Here is a 26,341-nt window from a genome sequence, read left to right as displayed (position 1 = left end):
CTTACAGATTGCAGAGAGAGGCTGAAATAGGATATGTCACATTTTGGTGGCCCATTAATCATGTGTAGAGGACATTCATGAAGGATCATTTTGACTAATCAAGAATCACTGAAGATAAAAAAGACCAGACTTACTGGTCTTCTAGAGACTGGTGGAACCCCAGACACCCCAGAACTGAAACCCCTAGGATCACTTTTCAGCCAAATAGTAAACAGACATATAAAGTGAGCAACAATAGCTATGAGGGACTGTATCCTCAGAAAAATCAACCCTATGAGACCAAAAGAGAAGCATTTGTCCCAAAACCAAGCTCAGAAGGACAGGAAAAGATGAATGGAAACAGGGAAGCCAGGGAAGAAACAGGAAGAGCGCGTTCCCATTGATGGGATCCTAACCAATGCCATGAAACAAAGTGTGTATAAATTGTTGAGTGGAAATCTCATTTGCTTTGTAAACTTTGACCCAAATCTTTCTCTCTCTTTCTCTCTCCCACATACACAATTGATGGAAGGATATTTGAGAATAAGAGTCAACAAATTATTTCTGTAAAAAGCCAGATATTTTAGACCTTACAGTCAGCCGTACAAGTTCGGTTCCAGCTGTTTGTTCCTCTGTTGAAGCATGAATGCAACTACAGACAATGCCTTAGCAGGTGGCTGTGGTTGTATTCCAATAAAACTTTATTTATAAAAACAGTGAGCTGGGTTTGACTTGTGAGCAGCAATTTGACAATCCCTAATTCAGAAAACCATTGATGGGATAGTTTTATAGCCACTATCCTGATGATTCTATAATTAAAATACATGTTCAAGTCTATAGCAAAGCAACAGACATATTTTAGAAAATTTCTGTTACATTCAAGTAAGGACCTGTTAGTGTCATTTAATGAAAACTTCATGCCCCAAGTCCTTTATTTGAACTTTTGAGTATATAATTTATAATTAAAGGTGCACACACATATGTGTGCATATATATATTAATTATGAATTGGGTGAAGGTACATAGACCACCCCACCAGTTTTACATTCATTTAACACTCATACGCAATCTGTTTCAGCTCATTCATTGCAATCCACTCTGTGCAACATCACTCTTACCACCTCATTGTTCCCTAATTTTTCTAAACTTTGTCCTTTGGTAAATGCTGCGCCTTTGATCCCAAATGGCTGACTATTCTAAGGCGTGTGTACCTCACTCCAAGGTAAATAGTTGACAAGATGGACAAGAACACAGTACACCACACGAAGTGTTAAGAATCATGTCAGAAAATACGGTAGGTCAATGGATAGAAAAATTATCTTGAAAAGGGGGATAGAGGGCCAGCCCTAACCCAGACTGGTTTTGACAGTCAAGAAGACATACCCAGGCGCTAGACATACCCAGGCCAGGGGTTACTGCATAGAACAGAGCTGGGTTAGGACATCTGCCTGGGCATTGTCTAGCAGAGTGAGTGCATGAAACATGACAATACCCATGCCTTGGTCCCAGGTCCAGATGTCTTTCCAAAAATTTACTGCTTAGAAGGTTTGTTGGTCCCCACACCAGTCTTGTTTTTTTCCATGGTGCTAAGTAAGTATCATGTGAGTCCTTGGTATACAACCCACCTCTGTGCACAGGATCATAGGGCAGAGTTCATACATCAGGTCCATCCTGGCAGCCTTTAGATCCACCCATCGGTGGCTTTATCCCTCCCCACTGTCAATCCACAGACCATTTGTAGCGGGCTGGATAGCCACTGCAGCCCACTGGGAAGGGTTGACGCAGGCTAAGCTGTGTCTGTGCCAGTCCTCCTCAGGAATGCTCTTGAGTATGGGGCTTCCTTGCATGGTGGCTCTGTCTTTTGTGCATTCTCTGCTTCCTGGGTGACGTATGTCACTAGCCCAAGGATTTGGGGGAGCTCAGCACTCAGGGGCTAGTTGACAGGATGCAGGTATATATGCTCCTTTCCTTATTAGTGCACTTAGCTACTCCCTTCTGAGTGTGGTTTGGTGAGGTTGCTAACTCAGCTCTGGATCAGATAGGATGTTTCCACTGTCACTGAGGTTCCTTTGGTGGCCTTCTACTAGTTGCAAACCTATCTGAAACAGGGGCACATGCCATCCTTGCTGTCATGATCTTCCTTCTCAGACACGGGAAGCTGGTGACATCCAATTTACATGCTTTTTCTCTGTAGCTATAGTCTTTAAGGCCTACATTGACCTACCCGGCTACACAACACTTAGGAATCATGCCCCTGTAGGTTGGCATTTTGATGGCCCACACTGGGAGATCAGATGCATCACAAGCTGCAACTGCCACATAGCATGTTTAGAAAGGGCGAGTGAGTCACAGGTTAGCATGGTATTACTGGCTTTCATTCCTTTATGCCCTGCAGGCAAGCAATATTACTTGATAGCTATTTGGAGTCCAGGAGGAACCTGTCTGTGGTGGTCAGTCGCCTCATGCCCTAAATCAGTTCTTCTCTGATAGCACTTTTTTTTTTTTGGCCTCAGACTGGCTCAGCATGGCCCCATCTTTGGGGCCCCACTTGCAGTTTTTGATGTTCATCAAGAAATATCTATGCTTTCAGTAAGTTTGTAAAGTCTGCACATCACAGGTTGTTCATAAGCCTTCCTCCCTGTCGTAGACCTCACTCTTCTCCTCATTGTAAAACAACACCCTCATTGCTATGGAGTAGATGAAAACTCATCGCAGCCCTTCAGGGAAGGGTGGAACTTCCCCTTGGGAGTTTCTGAGATGGTCACTGTCCACAGGAGTAGAAAGCCCCATCTTTTACCCTTGGAGTGACTGTTGGTTTCGAACGGCTGACCTCGCAGATTGCAGCCCAATGTATAACCACTACGCCACCAGACTTCATTCATTTCCCCGGAAGTGAGGGAAATGGAGGCCACACGTACTGACTATGTTAAAGTAGCAGCAGAGCGGCAACAATGGCGGCAAGAAGATGGGTAAGGAGGACAGTGCTAGATGTGCTCAGATACAGAGAGGAGGAAGAAAACTGGAAACAAGCAGAAGGGCTTTTGTTTGTTTGTTTGTTAGGCATGAGTGGAGTTTTCAGAATGAGGTGGTCACGTGCAGTCTGCAAATATTCAAGGGAGGGTCAATGCTGTTTTGAACTTGAATAGAGTAGTGGAGTTGGGCGGAAGTGGTCAGATTATGTAAATATTTTGAATATAGAGCTGACACGATTTGCTGCCAGACTCTGTGTGTGTGTGTGTGTGTGTGTGTGTGTGTGGGTGGTGGGAGGCTGGAGTGGGGTGGGGTGGGGAAAGGCCAGGCCCTGGATGTTTCCAGGTGCCCAGTAGGGGTAATTAGAGGCATGGACTTGCCATTGACTGAGATGGGGAAGATTTGTGCAGGTTTTAGGTAAGCATGACGAATCAAGGCTTGGGGCGTGGATGCATACAGTTAGAGATATCCGTGAAACTCAAGGCATCCTGTCTGGAGATAGACATTTGGGGATTGTCGATTTACGGATGGTATTTAAAGATGTGAGCCTAAAGGCAATCACACAGGCAGTGACTATAAATAGCGAAGTGATCTGACCTCCTCACAGGGCAGTATTGAGAGATCTGGAAGAGGAGGAGAAACCAGCAAAGGAAAATGAAGAGAAACCTGCCAAGTAGGAGGTCAGAGAGTGGAGCGTGCTGGAAGTCCAGCTCACAGAGGGTTTCTAGGAGTGTGTGACTCACCAGTCACAAAGGAAGAGAGCCGAAGGTTGGCTCTTGGATTTGGAAATGTGGAGGTCACAGGTGGCTTTGCCAAGATTGGTTTCCATGAAGTGGGAGGAACAGGAAAGAATTAGAGAAGACAGAGAGATGGCAGGAATGCACAATTCTGCAGAGGAGGTTTTCTGTAAAGGACTAGGTGCCAAAAAATGGGTGGATGTCGGGGAGCCGGGCTGGAGGAAGAGGTTATTATACACAGTATAATAGGTAAATATGTACCTGAAGATTTTGTATTTAGATATAGACTTAGAATTTCTTTTGATTGACAATATAGTCTTAAATCTCATATAGTGAGGAGTCTTCAATAGGCTTGATAATCTTAGCAATAAATTCATATTTGAGGAAGGCTTAGTCAAATATGAGTTGGTATACATATAATGTGTAATTTTATAAATTTGTCCCTTGGGTTTAATTTGCGTTTGCCGTTTTAGTTAACCCTTTCCATTAAGGGTTCCTCCAAATGAATATTGACTTAGGAGCAGTAGAAAAATCATATTTGTAGAGTACTTAGCCTCAGTATGGGAACAAACACAAAAGAATGAAAATTTGTGTTAGCACTGTAGGAAGAAATGAAATAGATTTGGCCCCAGGCCAGGGAAATTGAGTCTCAGGAGGAATGGGGACCATGGGATCCGAGGAAGGCTCACTTGCAACCTTCCCCAGCACAACTTGCCCTGAGCTCTTAGGCTCCTTGGCTCTCTTCCCCTTCTGTTTGACTGTTTTTATCACTCTCTACATGGAAACACACTTAGTTCAAGCTGCTTCCAGTTTTTCCAAGAGTAGAGCCATCCAAATCAGAAGCAGGTGATTTGTTCTCCAGAGTCTTCTTCACAGTGTTTTCTGTGTTCACTAAAATGCCCTTTCTTGCTGGGAAATCCAATTAGATTCCATCCCCCCATCTACCTGCAGTTTAGGAGAGTCAAAGGAACGAATGGGAGAATAACATATGCCCCAAAAAACTTTCTGCCTGCCCCTCTCAGCTTTCTCTTTGGTGTGTTGACAAGGTGTCAAGATCCTTTGGTGGAGCCTGGGAAGCTCAGCATCTCCCCCTGAGCAACACTGCATTGCGGTATGGACTACACATAAGCTCTTACGATGTTGAACTTCTGATAGTTTGGAGGAGCCGGTTCTGATTAACACCTACTACTTAGGATAACAAGAGATAAGTATTGACACTTAGAAAGTTCAGGGAGGACATGGAATTAAATTTGGAAGTATTATGCCTGGGTTTTAGAAGGCAGAGATTTGCCTTTGAGTCTATTTTTGAAGCATTGATGATGTTTCAAAAAACCCTCAAACTCGCCGCCGTCAAATCAGTTCTGATTCCTAGCTGTCCTAAAGGTGAGCAGTTTGAAACCACCAGCTGCTCTGCAGGAGAAAGATGGGGCTTTCTGCTTCTGAAAGATCGACAGCCTTGGAAACCCAAAGGGGCAGTTCTCTCTGTCTTAAAGTGTCTCTATAGTTCTTTTTTTCAAATCATTTAAAAAATCAATTTAATTGTACAACACTTATCAAAATCCATACATCCATCCATTGTGTCAAGCACATTTGTACATTTGTTGCCATCATCATTTTCAAAATATTTTCTTTCTACTTAAACCCTTGGTATCAGCTCCTCATTTCCCCCCCTCTCACACTGCCCACACTCCCTCATGAACCCTTGATAATTTATATATTATTAATATTTTGTCATATCTTACACTGTCCGACATCTCCCTTTACCCACTTTTCTGTTGTCCGTCCCACAGGGAATGGGTTATATGGAGATCCTTGTGATCGGTTCCCCATTTCTCCCCCACCTTCCCCTTTCCCTCCTGGTATCTCTACTCTTATTTTGGTCCTGAGGGGGTTATCTGTCCCGGATTCCCTGTTTCCAGTTCTCATCTGTACCAGAGTACATCATCTGGTCTAGCAGAATTTGCAAGGTAGAATTGGGATCATGATAGCGGAGGGGGAGGAAGCATTAAAGAACTAGAGGAAAGTTGTATGTTTCATCGTTGCAATACTGCACCCCGACTGGCTCATCTTCTCATTGCGACCCTTCTGTAAGGGGATGTCCAGTTTCCTACAGATGGGTTTTGGGTCCCCGCTCCGCACTCCCCCTCATTTACAATGATATGATTTCTTGTTCTTTGATACCTGGTACCTGATCCCATCGACTCCTCATGATCACACTGGCTGGTGTGTTTCTTCCATGTGGATTTTTTGCTTCTCAGCTAGATAGCTGCTTGTTTATCTTCAAATTTTTAAGATCCCAGATGCTTTATCTTTTGATAGCAAGGCACTATCAGCTTTCTTCACCACATTTGCTTATTCACCCACTTTGTTTTCAGCAATTGTGTTGGGAGGGTGAGCATCATGAAATGCCAGTTTAATAGAACAAAATGTTCTTGCATTGAGGGAGTACTTGAGTAGAGGCTCCATGTCCATCTGCTACCTTAATACAAAACCTATAAATATATGTACATAGATCTATTTCCCCATCGTCATGTATAAATATATTTACATATGTACACGCCTGTATTTAGGCCTCTATAAATGCCCTTTGACTCCTAGCTTTTTCCTCTATTTCCTTTTGATTTCCTCTTGTCCCACTATCATGCTCAGCCTTCATTTGAGTTTCAGTAATTCCTCTTGGTTACATTGCCCTTGATCAAGCCCTACCAGGCCTCCTACACCCTCCTCACCATTGATTTTAGATCACTTGTTGTTCCCTTGTCCCTGGATTTGTTAACACCCACTTCCTTTCCCCCACTTCCCCTTCTCCCATGTCCCCCTGGAAACTTTGGTCCTGTTGTTTTCTCCTCCAGATTGTTTATCCATCCTATTTTATCTAGATAGACCTGCAGCAATAATAACATGCACAAAATACAAGACAGAGCAAAACAAAGCAACAAATAAAAGAAAACAACAACAACAAAACCAATGACAAAAATAAGAGAAACAACAACAAAACCAATGACAAAAATAAGAGAAAGGTCTGTAAATAGTTCAAGGTCTGTTTGTTGACCTTTAGCAGTGTTTTCTTGTCTGGTTTGATGGGGTGCCACGCTCTGGCCCCAAACTCTATTTTTGGTATTCCCTTGGGACTTCCTTTCTCTGCTATCTTTGCTGTTCTGTTGCACGCTCTTAGTGTTTTGCCTTGTGGAGTCAGTTCAGGCACAATTCCCATACTGTATCTTCAGTGTTGTCCTCTGTATGGGGTATGGGTCAGTGAGGGATGTCATGTCTCCTAGTGGGACCAGCCATTTGGTCCTCTCTGTGGATTGGCTGCTCTGAGTGGGAATATTGTCTTTAAGGTTTGGTGGGCCAGGATGTGCTCCACTCTCACTTCCTCCCCCTTCATTTGCTCCCATGTGCTCTGATCACACATGTCCCTCTCCCTGAGCTGCAGCTTCAGTTCTGTCCTCAGAAATATATTCTTCTTGGGGGTGTGGGGGCGGGGGAGAGGCAGGTGTCCACGTAGTTGGGATTGGGTCTAGCCCCTCAGATCTCTCCACTGGCTCCCTACTCCATGCCACTATGTTGCATTTATATCTTGGAATACCAGGTTGAAGTCTGGTCCCTCTTTACCTGTGGAGATATAAAATTATACCCTCCCCTTGGGTGGGTTAGTGCTCTGTTCCCCCACTACCCAATTTTTTTTTCATTTTTCCCTCTCCATTTTAGTTGGCTACCATATGTATCCCTGGATTTGGTCTGGCTCCTGCCATCCTACCTGGTCCTTATTGCATTTTTTTTTTAAGCTTACCTCAGTGGACTCATGTTGCACTTCTTTTTTGTTGGCTTACTTCACTTAGCATAATTTCCTCCAGTTCTTCCCAAGCAGCAATGTATTTTATGCGTTCATCACTGCTATTAAGGGATGTATAGTACTCCATCCTATGTTTGTACCACAGGTTTTTAATCCATTGGTCTGTTGATGGAAATTTGGCTTGTTTCCAACTCCTTGCAATTGTGAACTGTGTTGTGAAGAACACTGGAGCACAGATGTCTGACTTAAGTTTGTTTCTTGCCTCTTCTGGGTATATGCCTGTTAGGGGGATTGCTGGGTCGTATGGTAGCTCAATTTCCATCTGTTTTAGATATTGCCAAATCAATCTCTATAATGGCTCTATATACCTACAGGTCCACCAGCAGTGGATGAGAGTTCCTGTCTCCCCACAGCCCCTCCAACACTTGTTGCTTTCTGATTTTTTGAATTGGCCTATCTTTGAGGGTGTTAGGTGCTAGCTCATTGTTGTTTTAATTTGCATTTCATTTATGGTTAATGATTTGGAACATTTTCTCATATGTTTATTGGCCATTTGTATTTCTGCTCTTCTTAAACTTCTGTTCAGGTCCTTTCCCACCTCCTCAGTGGGCAATTACTTTTTTTGCTTTTGGAAGCTAACAGAGTATTGTAGATTTTAGTAATAAGGCCTTTCTGATGTGTCATTGCTAAAGATGTTTTCCCAGTCCATGGGCTCTTATTACTCTCTTGGTGAATTATTTTGATGTACACAGGTGTTTTTATCTCCAGTATATTCCACTTGTCAATTTGTGACTTATTTGTATTTGTGTCTATCTCTATTTCTGATAGCTTATGTATTCCTTGCACCAAAATTCTCAGGTTTGTCCCAATTTCTTCATTCATGGCCCTAATCGTTTGGGGTTTTACCTTGAGGTCTCTTATCCACCTTGAATTTAATCTTGTGAATGGAGTGAGATAAGGATCTTGCTTCATTTTTCTGCAGGTAGATCTCCATTTTTCCCAGTACCACTGTTGAAGAGTGCATCTGCTTCCCATTGGGCCCTTATCAAAGATCAGTTATCCATATGCTGGTGATTTTATTTCTGGGTTTTCAGTTCTTTTCCATTGGTCTGAGTATCTGTCATTAAACCAATACCATGTAGTTTTGACCACTGTCACGGTATAATATGTGCCAAAGTCAGGTAAAGCAAGTCCTCCCACTCTGTCCTTCTTGAGGAGTTCTCTGCTAATTCAGGCTTCTTCCCTCTCCATATGAAGTTGGTAATCAGTGTTTCCATTCATTTGAAGAAAGATGAGGGTAATTATATCCGGGTTGCATTAAACTTATATAGTCCCTTGGGCAGAACTGACATCTTTACTATATTGAGTCTTCCAGTGCACGAATATGGGATATTCTTCCATTTGTTGAGGTCACTCTTGGTTTCTTGTAATAAATAGTGTTCCGTAGTTTTTCTCATATAAATCTTTTGTTCTATTAGTCAGGTATATCCCAAGATATTTCAATTTGTGCTTGGCTATTGTGAAGGGTGGTGGTTCTATGTGGTGGTCTCTTATTTGTGCTTGATGAGTGCTGTTCTTCTGTCCATATTGGGTCGGCAAGGATCTTTTGTAGAGCTGGGTTTCGTTTTACCATATTCTTTGAGTTTTCCTTGTCTGGGAAGACTCTTACTTCTCCATCTATTTTGATAGATAATTTTCTTGATAGAGTATTCTTGGGTTTGTGTTATTTTCCTTCAATTTTTGGAATATGTTACTCCACTCTCTTCTCTTCTTCATAGTGTCTGCTGGTAGGTATGAGCATATTCTTATTTGGGAACCTTTATATGTGATTGCTTGTTTTTTCCTTGCTGCTCTCATGATTTTTGCCTTTTCCTCAAAGTTGAATAGTTTAACTATTATGTTCCCTGGTGACTTCTTGGGATTCTGTTTATCTGGTGTTCTTTCAGCCTCCTGAATGGTTGCCTGTTTTTCACAAGTAAGCTGGCGAAGTTTTCCTCCAAAAATTTTCTCACTATTTTTTGCAGATGACTTCTTTGTTGTGTCCTCTTCTGGTATTCCAATTATTCTGATGTTCTTCTTCTTCAGAGCATCAGACATAGTGCTTAGGTTTTCTTCAGTTTCTCTGATGATCTTATTAGATTTTTGTTCACATTTGTTAAAGTCTGCTTGCTGTCCTCCAGGTCACCGATGCGGTTGTTTGCTCTTCCAGTCGGTTGGAGAAGTCCTTGAGTCTGCTACTTGTTTCTGCTATCTGTCCCTAGCTCTTGTATTTTCCTTTGGTATATGGTCTTTATCTCCTCTATCATTTCATCCTTTTTCTGTATTGTTTCCCTCATATCATGTATGACTCCAAGCAGCATTCTGAAAATTTCTTTCGGTAGCAGATCAATGGCTGCTTCTTCTATACATGTCATTAGGTTCAGAACATCTTCTGCCATTGCATTTTGTTTCTCCTGTTTTTTCATTGAAGTTGTTGGGAACAATTGATTTTTGCATTGTGTTGTTTTAGAAGAGCCGGATGCCATTTTCCAATGAGTTGAATAGCACTGGCTTTCTCTGGGAGACTCGTAGGAATGCTTCTTCTTAGAACTTCCTGAAGCTTATTGCACTATGGAGTTGGCCTACTGCTTTATCCTCCTGTGACTTCACTCTTCCTAGTCAACCAGTATTCTGTTATTTGGAGGGAAAGTTGGATGGTCCTCTCAGGGGATGTTGCTTGGGTGGTTAGTGGACCCATGAGGATGGTGCAGTACTGGGTGATGTTACAAGAAGCTATGATAGTGTGGCCCATGGCAGCTTGGGGTGCCACAAAGGGTGTGCGGGGGTGCCTGCTGCAATGGGAGTCCCACAGAAGGCTGGTGGATTGCCTGCTTTGGTGTAGAGCACCATGAATTGTGGGCAGAATTGCCCTGGCCAGGCAGTTCATTGCAGAGGTTTGGCAGAGGTTCCTGCAGCAGTGTGAAACATCAGCAAGTGTTGGCCAAGCTGCCGTAGGCCATGTGAGGCACTAAGGCAGGCTGGAGGAAGTTCCCCCAGTCATGTGGGACCACAGAGGATGGGTAGGAGCTCCCCAGATGCACAGGCAGGATTTCCCCCGAAGGAAATTCTGCCCGCCTCTCCTTTGCAGTGCTTAATACATGGCAGAATTTCCTCTGGAAGAAGGTGGGCGGGATTTCCCCCAGAAGAAGTTGGGCAGGATATCCCCTGATGGAGGGTGGTCAGGCTTTCCCCACTGCAGAGGGTGGAGCTCTCCCAGCTGGGTGGAAGGCAGGTGTAAATGCCCTAGACTAAGGAGAGTGGTCTGGAAGTTGGCAGTGGCATGCGAGGGTAAAAGGAAGAGAAAACAAAACAAAACAAAACTAAGTCTGCTGAGACTGTGGTGGGACAGACAGAAGAGGGAAATAAAAGTAACAATATAGCTGATCCCTGATCCCTGGAGGGGTTTAAACCCTGCCCCAGGCAGCAGCATGCTGTGGCTGTGTTGAGATAAAGCCCCCGCACCAGCTCCAAATGATTCTGGCTCCAGCCGAGACAGTGGTGGAGCTCAGGTCAATACCTAGCTGGCTTCTACTGTGGTAAGCTCTTCAAAACCTAGTGGACCTGTGCCTACTTATTTTTATAATGCTGCTCCTGTGACCCGGCAGTGTGGAATTTTCCTCTTAGTAACTCTCCTGTGTTGATTTCTGCAGAGTCCCTCTGGTATGTGCTACTCAGTTGTTGTCTTCCCAAGAGTTGATCTCTGGTATCTATGATTTTTGATACTAACAAGGTCAATAGGAAAACAAATGACATTTTAAAAAAACAAATGACAATTTATACTTTCCTGAAGCTTTCTAGAAATTCCCTCTCAGAACTTAAAACTCTAAAAAACAAAACCCAGGACCATCGAGTCTGACTTATCGTGACCCTATATATGGTTTCTGAAACTTTAAATCTTTACAGGAGCAAATGACCTCATCTTCCTCCAGTGCAGCAACTTGAGGGGCGGTGGGGGTGGTGGTGAACCACTAACCTTGTGGTGAGAAGGTCAGTGCACTATCCACTATGCCACCAGGGCATGCAGCCTCATAATTTCTCCATTAGAGCAACTAATGGTTTTGAAGCCCAATACCTAACCTGAAGCACCACCAGGCTGGTTATAACAAAACCCTTTTATTTTTTTATAATTATTTATCAGTTTTATTGTTCCATAATTCACATACCATACAACTCAATAGTTCAATCACATTAAGAAGAATTGTACAATCATCACCACAATCAAGTTCAGAACCTTTCCAGGAGGGAAAGGAGAGGGTGGAGGGAGAAAGGAGGAAGTGATCACAATGATCTACCTATAACTCCCTTCCAGGATGCAGACAACAGAAAAGTGGGTGAAGGGAGACATTAGTTAATGTAAGACATGAAAAAATAATAATAATTTATAAATTGTCAAGGGTTCATAAAAGAAGGAGGGAAAAATGAGGAGCAGATACTAAGGGCTCAAGTATAAAGAAAATGTTTTGAAAATGATGATGGCAATGTATGTACTAACATATATGTATGGATTGTGATAAGAGCTCTATGAGCCCCCAAGAAAAAGAAAAAAAATTTCTTTACATAGTGGCATAGATTGAATTTCATCTCACAGACGACTTGTGTCAACTTGATTTTCAGTGGTTTGGCAGTTATGTGATGATACAAATTGGCAATTATGTAACAGTGTAGTCGTCCTGTGTTTTAATCCTATAAAGCGGGATTAAGGTGGGGTGTACCTTGAGTTATATCCTTTAAGTTCTACAAGTCACCACCATTCACTGTCTTGCTAAAGGCACTTCTTGGCTCTAGCTACACCTTTCGTTTTACAAAAGATAAAAGGAGAGAAGAGTGAGTGGAGAGCGGGACCTACTAAGGACTCAAGGAAGAGCCAGGAGGAAAGTGCAACCTTTGAACTTGAGATGCTTCCTAGACCCAGGGGAAGGTTGATGCCAAGACCCCTGGAAATGTCTCAGGAGGGCCTGGCCTACAGATGTTGAAAGGACACAAAGACCTTCTTCCAGAGTTGACAGAGGGAAAGCCTTCCTCCAGAGCTGGCCCTCAGCACTTGCATTTCTAGCCTCTCAGTGACGAGCAAGTGACATTCTGCGTTTTCAAGCCAAACAGAAGGATGTGCACCCATGCCCGTCGTGTGAACAACAGAATTTCCCAAATCTTCTCATTTTGCTTACATTTTTATTGTGTGCAGTTCATTGTTATGTCCTTCTCTTTCTTCTCCCATTTACTCTAAATGGCAGGGAGAAATCCCTTGGCCTCTTTAATATCTTGCTTAGAAACTTCGATATTGTGGAATATTGGAACTAAATATCCAAGTTCATCATATACACATTGTGTTAGTCTGAATATTTTAGAGAAACAAATCCACAGAAACTCATGTATAAGAGAGAGTTTTATACAAAGGTTATGTGCACATCAAGAAAACCTCCCAACCCAATGCTGCCCAAGCCCTCAGTCCAACATTAACCCATTAACCCATATGTCCAACACCAATCCACAAAGTCCTCCTTCATCTCACAAAACACATGCAATGATGCTGACTACAGGAGGAAAGCCAAGGCTGAGTCAGTGAATGTGTAAGCATCTCAGCACTGGCAGGGGTCTCCACACGGCTACTCCAGCACCTAGAGCTACATTGGGATAGGTCCATGCGACTTCTCCTTGGGGGTGTCTTACAGGAAATGAGACTTGCCAGCTGGAGCAGGGAACTGGCTAAGGCAGCCTTAACCTGGTCCAACCATCACAAAGCAACAGACCTGAGAACTCGAAAAGGCGAGGCTCACTGAGCCATTTATCCCTCTGCCTTTCAATTAACCTCACTGTGTTTACCGGCCAACTTGGCACAATAAACTAACTACCTCACGCATTCTACCTTCTGCCAAATATTTGAATATAATTCAATCAAGTTCTTTGCCACTGCTTACAAGGCATTGCTCTACCTCCACTGCCTAATCATGTGCTCAGGGATTTCTTCTAGAAATATGTTTCACTAGAAACATATTTAATATCCACATTTCTAGCAGCAGTCATGTGTCATGTGTATTCTCTAGGTGATAGTGACTTTCTTTCTAGCTTTTCCCACTCCCTTTTGCACCCTTGCCAGAAGTGCCTTTCAGGTCCATAATTCTAACCAACAGTGTCTTCAAGAACATCTAACCTTTTCCTGTCAAGTCCCTTAAAACTCTTCCAGCCTTTGTTCAATTCCCAAACATCGCCTGCATTTTATGTATCTGTGAGAGCAGCACTCCACAATCCTACTACCAAATTTGTTTTAGTCATCTAGTGCTGCTAAATCAGAAAGACTCAAAGGGGGTAGTTTTGCCAAAAATAAATTTATTTTCTCACAGTTTGGGAGGCTAGATGCCTAAATTTAGAGTGTTGGCTCTGGGGAAATTCTGTTGACTCTGGAGAAATGTCACTTTGAGCTGCTGTCCCTGAGCCAAATTCTCCCTTCTCTGCTTCATTTGCTTGCTTTTATAATCTCTTTTATATGTCCCAAAAGGTACTTAAGACATATCTGAAAATGATCAGCATATCAACCTAATGCCGCTCATTAACACAACAAAGACAACTCAGTTCCAAATGGGCTTGAAACCCCAGGTATAGAGTTGGGGTTTATAACATCTACCTGTGAAGGACACAATTCCATCTTAACACCATCAATAAAGCTGACTTGCCTTATCTCAATCTCCTGGCTCCAAGGAAATCCTTTCAGACAATAAGCATAGATGAAAGAGGAGAGGCAACCTGAATTCATGTTAAAGGAGGCTGTCTGAGCTAACTACTCACGCAACTGACTGCATCTTCTAGAGATACTTGGTGCTATTTCTCTTACGTACTGGTACCGTAACAGCAAGAACACAAATGTTGTCCACTACAAGCAAGGGGTTTGTGAAGCCTGTCCCTTATTAGTCAAGAGACCAGGTCACTTTGAGAAATTCTAAGTTTATTCCTGCGAGTGCCTGAAGGAGGAAAATGACCAGACTTCTCCTCTGACCCAGCGAGTCAAGGTACCTTCAAGGATGTGGCAAGAAACAGGCGGTTGTGTTGTTTTCTACAATGATTACAGGAAGAGATGTGGAAGTTTTTATAATGATCACAGGACACAATTGGTAATCTGAGAAGCAGATGTGACAGGGATCATAAGGAATTCATCTCTACCTGCATTTCTCCAGGGGCCATTAGATCATCATCCCTCGAAGCGTCATGCGTCCTTCCTTGTTGACATCTTCCTGAGTTAGAACATCCTTGCTGATTAAGCTTAAAAGGAATTTTTGCTGCAAGGGTGGGGGCTGTTGCATTTTAGATTTTTTTAGAAACTGAATCTTCAGTTATTTTGCTTCTAGTATTTTTTTAAATTAATTAATTAATTAATTTACATTTTATTAGGGGCTCATACAACTCTTATCACAATCCATACATATACATATACATACATCAATTGTATAAAGCACATCCGTACATTCTTTGCCCTAATCATTTTCTTTTTTTTTTTTAATCTTTTTATTGGGGCTCATAAGGCTCTTATCACAATCTGTGCATACATCAAATGAGCAAAGCACCCTTATACATTCGTTGCACTCGTCACTCTCATAATTCACCTTCCACTTGGATTCCTGGAATCAGCTCGGTTTCCCTTTTTTTTCCCCCATCCCCCTCCCTCCCCGATCCTACCCCTGGTCCCTTGATAGTTTATAAATAATTATTATATCTTATCTTACACTCCCCGGCGTCTCCCCTCACCCGCCTCCCCCTTGAGAATCTCCCAGAGAGGAGGTTACACATAGATCTCCGAGATCGGTTCTCCCTTTCTACATGCCCTTCCCTCCTGGTGTCGCCTCTCCCACCGCTGGTGTTGAAGGGTTCGTCTGTCCTAGATTCCCTGTGCCTCCAGATCCCCACTGCACCGCTGTACATCCTCTGGTACAACCAGGTCCGCAAGGCAAGGTAGGGTTGGGGTCATGATGATTGGGAGGGGAGGAAGCGTTCAGGAACTAGAGGAAGGTTTTGAGTTTCATTGTTGTTACACTGAACCCTGTGTGGCCCATCTCCTCCTCACTACCCCTCTGGAAGGGGTGTTCAGCTCTCTACAGGTGGGCATTGGGTCCCCATCATGCACTCCCCCTCTTTCACGGTGATGTGATTCTCACCACCACCCCACCTTTGATGTTGGAGACCTGGTCTCCTCTGTCCTTCATGGTCACCTATGTTGGTGTGCTGCTTCCGTGTGGGCTCGGTTGCTTCTGGGCTAGATGGCCGCTTGTTTGCTTTCAAGCCTTTAAGTCCCCAGACGCTATATCTCTCAGTAGCCGGGCACCATCCGCCTTCTTCACCACACTTGCTTATGCACACTTTCGTCTTCAGCCATTATGTGAGGAAGGTGATCACACAATGATTGTTTTTGTTCCTTTGTATCTGCTACATGGTCCATTCAACACCTTGTGTTCGCTTAGGCCGTGTGCTTCTTCTCTGTGGGCTTTGTTGCTTCTGAGCTAGATGGCCGCTTATTTGCCTTCAAGCCTTTAAGACCCCAGACGCTATATCTTTTTTTGATAGCCGGGCACCATCAGCTTTCTTCACCACATTTGCTTACACACACGGCTGTCTTCAGTGATCATGTCCGGAAGATGGGTATCCTGCAATGGCTGCTTAGCAGGGCGAGGTGCTATTGTATTGGGGGATCTAGTTTTTTTCTTACCAGTAGATTCACTCTTTCACCCTCTCTGTCATTTCCCACTCTTCATCTAAATTAGCTCATAACCTTCAGATCGGTTTAAGATGCTCCATCCTTGGTTAAGGATCAGAATGAACTCAGTAGCGACTCACTTTATGTGGGGACTCTGCAAATGTCTTTTGTGCGCCACTGTCATAGTCTCCCACACTAGTCAGAATTTAAACTCAAATACAATTCTTCCCTCTGATTATGGATTATATTATGAATAATCCTTTGACAACACAGGTTGGTGTGCTTCTTTTACGTGGAATTGATTGACACTTAGATGGATGCTATCTTTGTGACAAGTCCTTAAGAGCCAGACACTATTCTTCCTGATAGCTGGGCACCATCTGATTTCTGCAGCACCCTTTGCATTGCTCCATCTCTTCAGTGAACATGCATGAGGGTGTCAATACTGAGGAGGACCACATTATAAGAACAAACTGTTCTTAGGTTAAGGCTTCAATTAAGTGTCAGTTGAAAGCCATATCTATATATATCTATATAGATATATATTCTTACATACTTCTGACATGTTGTCAGGAGAGACTGGTCTCTGGAGAAAGACATTGTGTTTGGTCAAGTAGAGGGGCATCAAAGAGGAGGAAAGTCCTCAAGGAGATGGATTGACACAATGGCTGCAACAATGGGTTCCAGTGTAGGAAATTTGTGAGGATGGAGCAGGGCCGGGCAGTGTTTCATTCTGTTGTGCATAGGGTCATTCTGGGTCAGAGCTAACTCAATGGTGCCTAACAGCAACCATATATGCATATATCATAAATCTGAAAGCCTTTTTAGACTAAAATACTTAGAACATTTACTTATGCAGATTAAAGAGCTTAACTGATACAGCACTGTTTAAGGAACAATAGGGTTAGATATAAGGTATCTCTTTATAGAATGAGGGCACATCACAGGATGCCAAGAAAGAATAAAAATAGAAAATATATGGTTGTCTTGAGTTGTCAAGTATTGGGTAACCTCAAAGCAATAGAGATTTGAACTTGAGTTCAGTGACTTCAGAGTCCATGATAACAGTCCTCTGCTACTTCTCAGACTAGGGGGCTTCCGTTTTAGGCCAAAGGAGTATTTCTGCTCTTTTCATCTGCAACAGATGTGTTTAAGGTAAAGTTCACTTCATGAGTCTGCTTCGTAGGCCCTGTGAAGAAAATTGAACACTTCAAAAAGATAAATGATAAAATCCAAGTAGACTATAGTACCAGGCTGTATCAACAAAAGGCAGAGAACAAAACTGGTCAGAAATGCCAGATTAGAAACATACAGGGTAGCCCCCCACCCCATTTTATTGGGAGCTCTTACAGATATTATAACAATTCATAGTTTAATTATATCAAGCATAATTGTACAATTGCTGCCACCATCATTTTCAAAACATTTTCTTTCTCCTCAAACTTTCATATCAGCTTCCCTTTATCTCCTCGCTCCCCCACCCTATCCCCCAGGAACCTTTGTTGTTATATTATATATATTATTATTATTTTGCTGAATCATACCCCAATCAAATGTATCCGTTCATGTACCATTCTGCTATTCATTCTCCTATCGTGGGAGTTATATAGTCAACATTGCTATCAGTTCCCCCTTCTCCCCTCCCCCCATTTCTTTCCTTACCGTCAGGGAGTCATTACTCCTGTTACTATTTCTGAAGGGCTTATCTATCTGGGATTTCATGCAAATGAACATATGCTGGTTTAACAAGATTAATGAGGTAAAACTAAGACCATAATAGTAAGGGATGAAATATTAAGGTGCTATACTGCACCTTGCATGTATCATCCCTGCCATGTGACCCTTCTGTGAGGGACTGTCCAATTATCTAACAGGTGGGTTTGGGTCTCCACTTTGTCTGTGCTCCTTCATGTCAATTTGATTGGTTTTTTTTTGAACTTCTGATACCTATTCTACAGGGCAGATTTTTTTAAAATTAATAAATATTTTTATTGGGGCTCATACAACTCTTATCACAATCCATACATACATCAATTGAGCAAAGCACCCTTATACATTTGTTGCCCTCATCATTCTTTTTTTCTTTTTTTACATTTTATTAGGGACTCACACAACTCTTATCACAATCCATACATATACATACATTAATTGTATAAAGCACATCCATACATTCCCCGCCCCAATCATTCTCAAAGCATTCACTCTCCACTTAAGCCCTTTGCATCAGGTCTTCTTTTTTTTTTCCCCTCCCTCCCCGCTCCCCCCTCCCTCATGTGCCCTTGGTAATTTATACATCATTGTTTTGTCATATCTTGCCCTATCCAGAGTCTCTCCCCCCCTTCTCTGCCGTCCCTCTCCCAGTGAGGAGGTCACATGTGGACCCCTGTAATCAGTTCCCCCTTTCCAACCCACTCACCCTCCGCTCTCTCAGCATCGCACCTCACACCCCTGGTCCTGAAGGTATCCACTCTGGATTCCCTGTGACTCCAGCCCCCATATGCACCGGTGTACAACCTCTGCCCTATCCAGCCCTGCAAGGTAGAATTCAGATCATGGTAGTTGGGGGGAGGAAGCATCCAGGACCCGGGGGAAAAGCTGTGTTCTTCATCGGTACTACCTCGCACCCTCATTGACCCATCTCCTCTCCTGAACCCCTCTGTGAGGGGATCTCCATTGGCCGACACTTGGGCCTTGGGTCTCCACTCTGCACTTCCCCCTTCATTCAATATGGTATATATATACACATACATATACATATGTAGACACACACATATATACATATACACACATATATCTTTTTTTTTTGCATGATGCCGCCTTTATACCTGGTCCCTTTGGTACCTCGTGATCTCACTGGCTGGTGTGCTTCTTCCATGTGGGCTTTTTTGCTTCTGAGCTAGATGGCCGCTTATTCACCTTCAAGCCTTTAAGACCCCAGACACTATCTCTTTTGATAGCTGGGCACCATCAGCTTTCTTCGCCACATTTGCTTATGCACCCATTTGTCTTCAGCGATCCTATCATGGAGGTGTGCAGTCAATGATATGATTTTTTTGTTCTTTGATGCCTGATAACTGATCCCTTCGGGACCACTCGATCACACCGGCTGGTGTGTTCTTCCATGTGGGCTTTGTTGCTTCTGAGCTAGATGGCCGCTGTTTATCTTCAAGCCTTTAAGACCCCAGTCACTATCTCTTTTGATAGCCGGGTACCATCAGCTTTCTTCACCACATTTACTTGTTCACCCACTTTGGCTCCAGCCATTGTGTCGGGAGAGTGAGCATCATAGAGTTCCAATTTAATAAAAGAAAGTATTCATGCATTGAAGGAGTGTTTGAGTAGAGGCCCAAGGTCCTTCCGCAGGGCAGATTTTTAATGAAGGTTCTATGCTAAGCAATGTTAGGGCTTTCTCTAAAGGAAAGTTATTCTCTAGTTTACTCACCAAGAGATGTGAGATTGCTTTCTCAGAAACAGATTGACCTCTCACCTCATCTGGTCACAGGTTTTCATAGAGGTGTCTATTAAATCAGGGTGACTGTAGGATAATATCATATTTGGTCCTTTCTTATTTACCCCCCAACTGAAAATATGATTCTAGCAGAGGTGAGACCTCCACAGAGGAATGATTTTCAAAGTAAGGGAGTGGTAAATAGATCATAAATATTAGACAGAAACATCACAACATTGTTTGTGAGACCAAATTTAATGAATGCATCGCCTTCTCTAAACTCAAATGACTAGTCTAATTTTTACCCCTGAAGTCTTTTGCTTTAGATATATTGAATCAGACCCAAAGGTCAAAAAGCACTTAGGAGCAAATGGTCCCCAAGTGGATTATCTCAACTTCTAATAGAGCCAGAGATAGAACAGAACTATTTAACCATGTTACCCGAAATGTCTGAAAATAATGTGTCAGACTAATCAAGAAGTATCACGAGGTGTCTGTCTGTATCTGAATAACTCTAGCAGCAGCTACATAATGCTGCAGAAACCTAGGTTGGATGTGAGCAAGGAGCTTAGGATGAAATCTGGTATTCTATCTTAAAAGGCATAGCTCAAATCTTCCTAGCTTCCCTAATCATTATTCTGTAAATCTGTCAAATCGGCTAATAGAGCCTTTCCATTTGAGACCAGGATACTTAAATAAACCCACAAGGTAAACAATCTGAGAGAAATGAGAAAAGTCAGAGGATGCCTTTAGAATGCCAACAATATTCGCACACATAGAGCTGCCTACGGAAGCACTCCATCAACTTCGTTGCTATGTCCATTCTTGGCAAATGTAAGATCAATGATAATTCACGCACCTCGTTATCTTCCAGTGTTATAGAACTCTTGATTTACCCTGGTGGGCTCTGACTCGGGATGTTAGTCCTTTTAATAAGTCCAAGTGGGCCCATAAAGCAAAACCTTTTCTGTAGGTGATAGAGCTTGGTGTGGCCATTGTTAAGTCATAGTGAAATATATACATAAATACATATGCTTTTCTTAAAGACATAAGTAGGAAATCCACAAAATAATGCAAAACCAAACAAAGTTAAGGACTCAAAAACAACATCCTAAGTTACCAAACTTTCTGTCATTATTTCTGAGTTGTATGATTGAGAAATTTCTGGAATAATCTATTTGTAATCTTTTCTCAACTTGACTAACACACTGGCCAAATAGACTTACTGCGATCATTTGCATTTACTATGGAAAATATAATCACTCATGTAATTTTGTGAAGGTTCACGAACCTTTCTCTATTTTCAGAATGAATCTACGAAATTTGATCTAATATCACAAAAGTTTAGAGGACTACATTGTTTCTTGTTCTTTTTAAAATTAAAAAAAATCATTTTATTGGGGGCTCATACAATTCTTATCACTATCCATACATACATCTATTGTGTCAAGCGCATATGTACATTTGTTGCCATCATTATTCTCAAAACATTTGCCTTCCCCCTCCCTCCCCACTCCCCCATTACTTCATGAACCCTTCATAATTCATAAATTTTTATTATTTTGTCATATGTTATGCTGTCCTACATTTTCCCCTTCCCTCTTCTCTGCTGTCCATCCCCCAGGGAGGAGGCTATACGTAGATTCTTGTAATCAGTTTCCCCTTTCTATCTCATGTTCCCTCCACCCTCCAGGCATTGCCACTCTCACCACTGGTCCGGGAGGAGTCATCTGTCCTGGATTCCGTGTTTCCAGTTCCTAGCTGTACCAATGTACATCCTCTGGTCTAGCCAGATTTGTAAGGCAGAATTGGGATCATGACAGTGGGGGGCGGGGGGAAGTATTTAAGAACTAGAGGAAAGTTACATGTTTCTTTGTTGCTACCCTGCACCCTGACTGCCTCATATCCTCCCCACAACTCTTCAGTAAGTGGGTGTCTGATTGGCAGCCGATGGGCTTTGAGACTCCACTCTGCACTCACACATTTACAATGATATGATTTTTTGTTGTTTCTTGTTCTTTTTTATCCGAGCAAAGTCCACTTTCATTCTCTTTCTACAAGGTAATCCATTCCCTTAAGTCAGCTAGTACTATGTGAGAGATGGTAAAGCAGGCATGACTTTCAGAAAAGTTTCTTTTCTTTCTTAAAAACAACTCCCTCCCCTCAAACCCCCCACAAAACAAAACAAAAAAAAAAAAGGAAAAACTCACTTTCAGCCTTTCTAGTTTTCAACCCAGATCACACCAAGATTTTTTTTTTACAGGGGGATGTCACTCTAAATGTTATAGTTTCCTTATTGAATGTGATACACATGTTTAAAATCAAGGAGGGCAAATACATTTAAAAGTCACCAAGTCAAGAGGCAAATCTCAATCCAGCATTGTAGGCAAGTGGACAGGTCCTGAAGAAACAAGTTAGCAATTAAAATGATATCTTACATAATTAAAATTAAATGATAAATAAAATATAATTATAACAAAAAGTATAATTTTAAAAAATGACACAAGCTATATCTACAAGCAATCAAACCACACAGTAAGATCCACATCAATGATGCCTCAACAATTGGATGTCTCACGACCCTCTGGGGGGAATAGTTTCATATGGTCCTCTAGACCATGCCTGTCCTACAGCAATATAAAAAGTCATGAAAGTAACTTTGTGACTGTTGGGTGAGGAACACAGCAAACCACGACGCGGAGTTATGAGAAAGGCTTGAGCACAAGCTCTTCCTGAGACCATGCGATTTGGTGACTCTAATCCACTTTCCACCGGGAAGCCAGATGATTCAGAGAATGGATTCGATTTCCAGGCTAGTAAGAAAACAAATAAACAAAAAAACAGACAAACACATTTTCTTCATGGAGAGAAATCTAATTCTTTGCTACTATTGCTAATTCAACTTCCAATCAGATGAGCAAAGTTTTTTTGATTATATCTAATAATGAGTCCTTCAGCCATTATTCTTGTATGCCTCTTAAAAGAGCTCTTTAAAAGTTAGGAAGATGAACAAACAGCTTCTTACTCTCTCTAAGACAACAATATCTACTCTATTGTAATATTATTAGCACATCACTTAAAGGATTTAAAAATTATTTATATGCCTGTATTGGTATTTAAAACACTGTTGAAATAATGCCAATTAATTTAAAACTTTTTCTTATTTTATCTAAGTTTAGTTTTCTTGGATTCTTTAAAATTTCTACATTCTGACTTAAATAAACCTGTTTACAAAAATCAAATTAACCCATAGTGAGTGACCTCATGGTCACAAATTAAATCTAACATTATGCTATATTTCTAGTTTTTAAAAATTTATTATTAATTGGGAGCTAATGCATACACCACGTCATTGCATAGTTCAATCATGTCAAGTAGAATTGTACAATTGCTACCATAGTCAGTTTCTAAACATTCTTTTTCTTACTGGACTCCTTGACATGGTCTCCCGTTCACTCACAAACCCCCTCTTTATTTTTGACTGTCAGCAGACTAACTCGCCTGCTCTAGCACATATGGATGGCTGCAAAGAACAGAACAGATATTAGTTTTCTCATAGTTTTTGAGGGTGAAAGTTTAAATCAGCATTTCTGCTATGTCAATTCCCTCATTATCATGAGTCAAAATTAAAGCAAAGGCAACAGACTGACTAGTGTTTATACTAGGTCGCACAACTGAAATAGCCATCAAAATAAAATACAGATTTAGGACACTCAACAATGAGAATTGTGGTAAGCTGGGTTGTTTAGGCAAACAAAACCAGCGACATTCATATAACGCATAAAAAAAGAACTTTATGTATAAAAAGAAAGATGTAATTTTATATCAAGATGGTGTCCCAGCGCAATCTAATGCAAGTTCATCGGTCCAAAGCTAGCCAGCGCTGTCTTTAGACTCCACATAGCTGCAAGCTGATGATGTGGAAAGGTGAAACTGGGAAGCTGGGACATTACATCCTGGTGGGTGCTGAGCACCCATGAGCTTAGGTCAGTGGGAATATGGCAGGGCTCCAATTGTTCTCCAGGTTGACAGCCCATATGGGACCATCACGGAGGCAGGAATAGAATCCAGTGAGGAGGAAAACAAAGGGCAAGAGAGGAGAAGTTCCCAGTGTGTCTCTTATATTATAGAAAAGGCCACTCCCCTGAGGAAGCTTCCTCAGGCTGTGTGAACTGATTGACAGGTTGGACGACCCCTACCCTTTCACACAGGTTCAAGGTGACTGAAATCTAACCATCACAATAATAATATACAGCAGTGGAAGTGAATGAACTACAAGTATGCACACCATGCTTGAGTCTCACAAATATAATGATGGGTCAAAGAAACAAAAACTAAGGGATATTTCAACCATCATAGAGTATGAATGATTTGGTTTATAAAGAGTTAAAATTTTTAGGGACACATACAAATAAGGGTATGGTAAACTGTGAAGAAATGAAAGGGAATGATTAATATTGATAAGCTACCTGTGCCTGGTGGGATAATGGTGGTCTTGTGAAGAGGGAGAGACATGCCAGAGACTTCTGGAGTGATGGCATCTGTCTATTTCCCATAGTGCTGCCCTTGTAAGCTGTGTTCAACATCACAACAGTTTCTATGGCATTTTTCCTGAGCAGGAAACAAAATTTCACAGCGACTCACTGTTTCCTTAAATTTGTCATCACAGAAAACAAGGTATGAGCAAAACTGCTTTTCGGAAAAATTCACTGTGACCAGAGAGAACCTTCCCAGGTGATGCCACTGGGTGCACTCACTCAGAGCTGGTTGCTTGATGTTCATCTAGGGGGAACAATGCATAATTATGAAAGCTCTGCCCATTGGAGTATCCTTTCCCATTTGGGGGGTACCCCCTCACATTATAAGCACATGGTGGATGATTGCTACCAAAATGCCATTCCATTGTTACTTGGAATAAGCCAGGATTTACATTTCTTCCAATACAAAGTAGATTTCACTTATAGATTTATGTAATGCTCATCTCCAGTCCAGGGCTTATAGAAACACACGCATTAACTACTGTGAGAAGCGAGGAGAGTATTTACTTCTTGCAGCTGCTATGAGAATACAGCCCAATAAGGAAATATTGGTGACTATCAATAACAGTGCAATAGCATAAATGCTTGCTCTAGAACCAGTGTTATTTCATTCTACATACTTAAGGGAAAGTTACTTTGAAAAACTACCTTGAAGTGTTATCCATTTGAAACTTTCCTCTCTCGTTGTTTGACTATAATTTTTATGTATTTGTATCATAGATTTAACTTGTCTTTCCATCTTCTCCAGAACATTCATTTACTCATTGCTCACTAGAGGGAGGCCTTATCCAGTTGAAATCTTTTTCAAAAGCCTTATTTTCTGTCTTGGAAATGGATTCCTTCAAGGCCACCATCTGATTTATTGTGCTGAATATCCTTCTAACTGGTACACAGATATAAGATTTGGCTTGGGTAAGTATATGCGATCACTTCTCACCACTCCACCTAATATCCCTCCTGGAATTCTATCATTCACCAGCATTAATTCTCTGCATACTACTGCAATAGTAAATGATTCTATTCTCCCTGTGTTTCACACCTATCCTAGTCTTTCCCTCTATATAGCAGGCAGGGAGATTAAATACACACACATCGACACACTGATTCCCATATCAAAATCCCCTAGAGCAGTGGTTCTCAACCTTCCTAATGCTGCGACCCTTTAATACAGTTCCTCCTGTTGTGGTGACTCCCCAGCAATAACATTATTTTTGTTGCTACTTCATAACTGTAATTTTGCTACTGTTATGAGTTGGGCAACCCCTGTGAAAAGGTCGTTTGAGCCCAAAGGGGTCACGACCCTCAGGTTGAGAACCGCTGGCCTAGAGACCTTCCATTACTGACCTTTAGGCTTAAGTACATATTTCTAACTATTTCCTATGAAACTTAACTATGTAATTTATGCCTCTGTTTATGAAGCATAATGGCCCCGGTACCCAAACTTAGGACCAGGGTTAATTGCCTCACCAGGTGTTTTCTTGGGGTGAGGTGGGGGGCACAGCATAGCACCATTCTTAGAATTAGAAATGAAATGCACATCCTTTCATTTTCAGAAAAATTTTTTTTGCTGTGGGAAACACACCAAAATTGGAGTAAAAATTTTGACTCCTCCCCCCCCTTTCTTCTTTACCAAGGTGTCTTCATATTTATTTTGGGCATGGTAATCAACATTCATAGTGACTATATAATGCGCCAGCTCAGAAAGCCCGGAGAAACCACCTATAGGATTCCACAAGGTAATATCTCTCGGTCCCCCTGATTCGCATTCTTCCTTTTTATTTGCATTGTATATGAGCAATTGATGGTCTGTTCCACAGTTAGCTCATGGTCCTGTGGATATTGAGCTTGTTCATCATCTTTCCTCTCCAAAAACCAAACCAAACTCACTGCCACCGGGTCTATTCCAACTCATAGTGTCCTTGTAGGACATGGTAGAGCTGCCCCGGTGGGTTTCTGAAACTAACCCTTTATGGGCGCAAAAAGCTTCCTCTTTCTTTCACAGAGACACTGGTGGTTTTGATTTGCCAACCTTGTGGTAAGCATTCCAATAAATAACCACCCCACCCTGAGGGCTCTTTTTGTCTTCCCATACAGTCAGCTTATTCATAGTATTTTATCTGGTGAGGTCCATAGATGTCACTGCCACTTATTCTGCTG

The 26,341-nt window shown here is 42.0% G+C and overlaps 1 protein-coding gene across 1 annotated transcript in view; it reads left to right on the top strand.

Annotated features, from left to right (window-relative positions):
* Positions 1-26,341, top strand: part of SRD5A2 (steroid 5 alpha-reductase 2) — a 35,105-nt gene that overhangs the window by 4,156 nt on the left and 4,608 nt on the right. The window contains exons 2-3 of the mRNA XM_075535986.1: positions 24,933-25,096; positions 25,819-25,920. Coding sequence (XP_075392101.1) covers positions 24,933-25,096; positions 25,819-25,920 — 266 coding nt within the window. The remainder of the gene's footprint in view (positions 1-24,932; positions 25,097-25,818; positions 25,921-26,341) is intronic.

Source organism: Tenrec ecaudatus, chromosome 17, assembly GCF_050624435.1.
Source record: "Tenrec ecaudatus isolate mTenEca1 chromosome 17, mTenEca1.hap1, whole genome shotgun sequence".
Lineage (NCBI taxonomy): Eukaryota > Metazoa > Chordata > Mammalia > Afrosoricida > Tenrecidae > Tenrec > Tenrec ecaudatus.
This window is presented reverse-complemented; position numbering and strand designations above follow the sequence as displayed.